Here is a 5808-nt window from a genome sequence, read left to right on the forward strand (position 1 = left end):
CTCTGTAATTTGAGATTCTTTTTATTTTTTATTCTTTAATATACGCGTAATCCAGAAAAGTGACTTCAAAGTTAAAAATTTTCATTTTTTACATGCATGTTAACGATATTAAAACATGACGTTCCAAAAAAATTATAACTTTTTGATAAGAGACTAATTAATTATAAATTTTAGAAACGACATTTATTTTGACACAAAAGGAGCAGCAAAAGATGACCAAAATAGCAACCATAATATTGGTTTGTTTCTTTTCTATTAACAAATTAATTAATCTCAAAACAATCATGAAACTAGCATTGTGGTCCCAACTCCTAACAACAAAGTCAAACAATATAGGTTAGAAAACAAGGCTGACAATGCATTAAACTAGGCTATTCTGTCACGGGACGGCTATCTGGTTGAAGAAGACATTCTTCATATCAGGTTATCATATATACTAGCCACTTGAGTTTATATAAATTAATTAATTAATTAATTAAATTCTAACAATTTTTTCTACAAGGGTAAATAAAATCAGTATATACATACAATACTACGATTTTTAGGAAACCAATTATGCATGCAAAGTCTGTTATAGAGACCAAGCCACACCCGTTTCAAAAATAAGTTGCACTTAGCAAGTTCGTTTCAAATGTTTGAGGCAACTTCCAAACATTCTTCATTTCAATTCAAATATTAAACCATATTTGGTTTGTCCATATTCACGGCCTATAACTTGTGATGTGTAACATCAAAACACAAAAAAACATGCATAGCTTATGGGTTGTTGCAAAAAAAATTTTTTTTTGTAGTGGTCGGGGGTTGAACCCCGTACCTTACATATATTATACATTGTCCCTACCAACTGAGCTAAGCTCACGAGGACGGGTTGTGGCAATCTGATAAAAACTGATAAGTTTCATACTAAGCAATTCCCTTTTACATTAAGCAGCTATACGTTACAACAAACTTATCACAAAGCCATATGATACACTAAAGAGTGAATTAAGACAAAAATAGTAGTAATTAACTACATATATCACTAAAACAACATCACATAGTAGCACTGTAGTATTCAGTCACACTTCCCAATCTTGTCTTTATTCCACTTTGATCGATCAATCATATATTATTTCGATACTATCCATGTTCCATGACACTCCACTTATGTTCCTATATATATATATATATGTCACTAATTATCTAAAAGCATGTTATTTATATCCATAAAAAAAGAAGAACGGGTAGAATGTCTGAAGTGTTGTTGGTATGGGAGTTGTTCTGCCACCAATAGGTAGAAAAGTCCCATTACTCCAGTGTGCCCCTTGCTGCTGTTGTAGTTAGACACTAGAGTCAAAGTCTCACCATCAATTATCTTGACAGAACCTGGTTTAGGATAACATGTGGACATTCCTACAATATAGTTTGCCTCATTTCCTGCTTCATTTCCAGTTCCATAACTTGGTATAGAAGAACATATAACTCTGCCATCCTGAAAACATGATCCACATATATCAGAAAACAAGCTATTAATCTATTATGCCATATTTAACTTCTTAATCAAGCTACTATTCACCTTTTTCTTGTTAATGAAAGCATTTGTTAGCCTCAATTGAAAACTATCACATGAACAAATAGAAGAGATTATATTTAGTCACAAATGTGTCTCGGTGTCCAACATGTGTCAGACACTCGAACACATCTTTAATCCTAAGTGTTAGTGCTATACATGATGTAAATTGAGAGTCTCTCTTAAGGAGCAGAGAATCATTATGGATTAGATCCTTCAATGATTTCTTTTTTGAATAAACTTATGCCACTAGAAAGTGACATCTAATCAAATCAAAATATTTTGCTGTAACTTGTAGCTACCTGTTGCAATTGAAAACTGTAAATTACCTGCCCGTATAGAGTTGATCCAATTCCACCTGAATGTTGATGAGCAACACCATAGATCACATATCCACCAGTTTGAAATGGGAGACTTGTCCTCTTCACATGAACACAACCATTTTCCTCCTTATGGTTTGTGCTGCAAGATTCAACTTGGTACTCAACCTGAAACAAAAAAATCCATGTTGCTCACCATATACCCGGCAAAGTAATGGACTATTGTTATGTTTTAGGGTAAAATTGAGTTGACAAAAACTACAAATAAGGATTCTCTGCAGTCGACAGACTTTACATACACGCAATAAGCACATTAATGACTGTTGGATCAAGATCAAACAGTGTCTTGGATTCCAAACCCGGTGTCCTTGATTTTAAAATAATCAAAAGCTAAATATTTTGTGAACTTTTTGATCTTGATCCGTCATTCACAGATGATTTGTCTGCGTGAATCTAGGGTAGCCCAACTATACGAAATCTATTTCTAAAAACTAATGTTTCATAATGAATTCATTTACCTTGCAATCATGGTCTGAGTTCATTCCTTTTGAATCATCTGATAGTTTCAAAGTATCAGTCACATCAATTATATATATCTTAACAGCCACTATAAAATCATCCCAATCAACCCATTTAACTGTGTATCTTAAGTAGAGGCTTCTCTTTGGACCCTCAAAACCTTCCTTCAATTTACACCGTGTAGAATCATAACAACATAACAAACCTCCTTTATAATTTGACCTAATAGACCTTCCATGTTCATCTACCGTAACATTATAAAGGTCACACTTACATTCAGTGCACCCTAATTTATCCTCTGCCCCCCGTGTATCGATGGCATGAACATTAAGCACCCATTTGTCCTCAAACCCTTCTGGAATCTCTTCAGGATTACCTATCTCTATACCGAAAGGATCCGGAATATCGGTCGCTGTTCCACGTGTTTCGGATCCAAGGCCAAAGTATTGTGAAATAACATTCTCCTGGCATATGCCACTGTTCCTCACAAGAACATGATCAGAGTTTTGAACCATCATGTAGTTAACATCTGTGTGTGTGGCATATTTTCTTTGATAATGTCTTTCAACAAGCCAATGATGGAGATAGGTTTCATGGAGAGGTATAGGATTACCATCTTCATCAACTACTTCAGCATTGAAACTCTTTAGTGCTATATGCCCTCTTGGAAAATCAATATCATAATAATGTTTATTGATAACTGATCCAGGTCCAAGTTCAAACTTAGGGGACAGAAAAACAGCTGATTTTATTTTATCTTCGGCATTCACAAAAGAACTTGAGCATGTTGTACCAAACAATAGTAGAAGTATTGCCACTAAAAATACAAAATCTCTAGATACAAAACACATGCTGATCTGTCATGAATTTTTTTATTAGTAATTACTAATTATTGATTAAAACAAAACAATTTCTATAAGTGTACCAATACACACAGTGTATTTAAACATCTAACGACGAAATATGTCATTTCTTGATAGTAAATGGTAATGAACCTCTTCATTTTTATAATTGAAATAATATATGTAATTTTTTTTTTGAAGGAATATGTAATTTTTAGTAAGTAATATAATTGCTAGACTCACACACTAATAGTGTCGAGAAAAGTGGGAAATATGTAATTCCAACTCTGCCCCTGTATTTAAATATTCATAGAGCTATCATAGCTACATTATAGGCTGAAATAATAATTTAATTGATATTAATTTTATTAAAACAATGGAAAATAAATATTTAACTTGTATTCAACGGACGTTAATCAAGTCACTGTTTTATCTGTAAATAAGATAAATGTCAGATTTTTTTTTTGGTACAAAAATGTCAGAAATTTTTATTTTTAAATAGTGTCGTCCACAATCGTTAAAATTTCAGATAATTTTAAACACCAGTTCATGATATACCAACTATAAAATTTGTCCATCAAAGAACTCGTCTGACATGAACTAAAGATCAAACACTAGTATTTTTTTATTACTCCCTCTCACCATTTATATGACTTCTTTTCACTTTCTTTTTTAAAATATTTCCTCTATTTTTCTTTGTCATGTAATATAAGATTTTTTTTAAAAAAAAACAAGAATTATTTTTTTTGAGAAAGGGGAATCTATTAATATTATTAATGAGTGGCACTAAAGTATTTTTAGAATTGTCTTCGTGAGGACTCAAACTCAATACCTTCAAATGATTTGTTTGGAAACTCGGCTAGTTTGGAATTCTCGCATTACGAGACAATTTTAACGTGAAAAATAAAAGCCATAAAGAGTAGTTTCTTATGAAATGCACGTTTGCGGCAATGTCACCGTTGGAACAACCATGCTAAATGTCAAGCTTTTACCACTAAGCTTGCACATCCAGGTATGTTTTTACAATAATTTATTTATAGAAATGCTCCCGTTTAATTTACCAATAATAAAATAAAGTGTCATGCATGCTAACCGATGCTTCGGGGCACTGGTTAAAAAGTCAAATAGTATATTTGCATTAAAAACTTAAATAATGACTCAAAAAGGGTAATATATGCATTTAAAGTTGTGTAATCAATGCATTAAATGCTTCCTCTTTTGGCTTAAAATTTCCTATTTTGGCTTCCTTAACCAGTGTCCGGGGGCACTGGTTAGCATTACCCTAAAATAAATACATGCATGTTGTCTTTTATGATACTCCACATAATAAAATTAATAATTTATAGGAAAAAATATGTAACACCAATAATTTTTCTTAATATTCATAATTTTATGTAGAGGTTCCTAGACCCTAGTTCCTATAATAAGGGGAATGAAGTATAAAACAAAGCCATGAATCACATTAGACGCTGATTAGAGAAACGTGAGTGAAAAAGGGTGAAGTATAGTGCAGGTATATTGAAGAACAAATAGATGAAATTAAAGTAAAAAAATGCAACTTCACATCAAATTTAATGAACACAAGCAAATAGGCAGCAACAGAATGCAGAAATAGAATAGAGCCTCAAAACGAGAATAGAACCTGGATATGACAGAGTTTGAGCTTTGTTTGATGAGAAAATTAGAGTGTGGTATTAAACTAGATTCACTTATATTTATAGATGGAAAAAATTCAAACTAGAAGAGAAAATGGATAGGGCTTGAGTTGCGTATCTCACATGAGAAAGTTTCTCACAGTCACACTATCGTCATTATATGCATGTTTTCTTTATAGTTTATTTTGAAAATTAGTTTATTTTGAAAATTATTCTTCTCCCTTTTAAAATTGTTTTTTTTAACGAAAAAAAATTGTTTATTCCCTTAATTTTACTAAAGTTAATTTCCATTTATAAGCTAGAGTTAACTCCCGTTTCATAATGAGTAAATTTTTTTTGATTGACAATTTATTCTTAATTTTGTTGAAGAGTATCATATTCAATATTTAACTTGCAATTGAGTTCTTATTTATTTTTAGTTAATTAGTTTAATGTTTTGATTTTTTAAAGTCCACTCCGGCTAGATGACAATACTTCCAACTTCCAAGTCATCAAAATTTCCCAACAAGGTGTATTATTTGAAGAAAACAAATTGAGACTATTAAATAAAAAACAAGGTAAATGTAAGAGGTCAAAATAGCATAATTGAAAAAATGGTATTTCTAAATCGAACAATTGAAAAACTTAGAGAGAAAAAATTGCATTTAAACCTATTTTTTTAAATAGTACACTAATTATTTATAGTGTTTTATATTTTAGGCTTAGCAGTAATTTTGTTCCCTATTTTTTCATTCACAAAAATAGTCCCCTCTTTATAAAATTAAAATCCCAATAAGTGATGATTAGTTGATTCAATTTTGAATATGATGATAAAATATCACAAATCACATATGAGATCTAAATTCAGGAAAACAGATAAGGAATTAGTGTTCTATATTTTAAAATGTTTTAGTGATAGATAGTTTGTACTTTTGGATTAATCT

At 31.2% G+C, this 5808-nt stretch overlaps 1 protein-coding gene across 3 annotated transcripts; it reads right to left on the reverse strand.

Moving 5' to 3' along the window:
• Window positions 1-896: 896 nt before the first annotated feature.
• Window positions 897-4920, reverse strand: LOC146932807 (uncharacterized). 3 transcript variants are annotated; one of them, XM_085704558.1, is made up of 4 exons: window positions 4873-4920; window positions 2388-3240; window positions 1879-2037; window positions 897-1471 (listed from the first exon to the last, which is right to left on the reverse strand). In XM_085704558.1, exons 2-4 carry the CDS (start codon window positions 3237-3239, stop codon window positions 1175-1177), a joined length of 1308 nt encoding a protein of 435 aa, XP_085560684.1. In that variant the 5' UTR covers window position 3240; window positions 4873-4920; the 3' UTR covers window positions 897-1174. The 3 variants fall into 3 exon arrangements, with proteins under 3 accessions (XP_085560684.1, XP_085560683.1, XP_085560681.1); XM_085704557.1 differs by having other exon boundaries at window positions 2388-3245; XM_085704555.1 differs by having other exon boundaries at window positions 2388-3245; window positions 4854-4920.
• Between the last annotated feature and the right edge of the window lie 888 nt (window positions 4921-5808).

The sequence above is a fragment of the Medicago sativa genome, chromosome 4 (assembly GCF_051527215.1).
Source record: "Medicago sativa cultivar Bolivia chromosome 4, Bolivia_mono, whole genome shotgun sequence".
Lineage (NCBI taxonomy): Eukaryota > Viridiplantae > Streptophyta > Magnoliopsida > Fabales > Fabaceae > Medicago > Medicago sativa.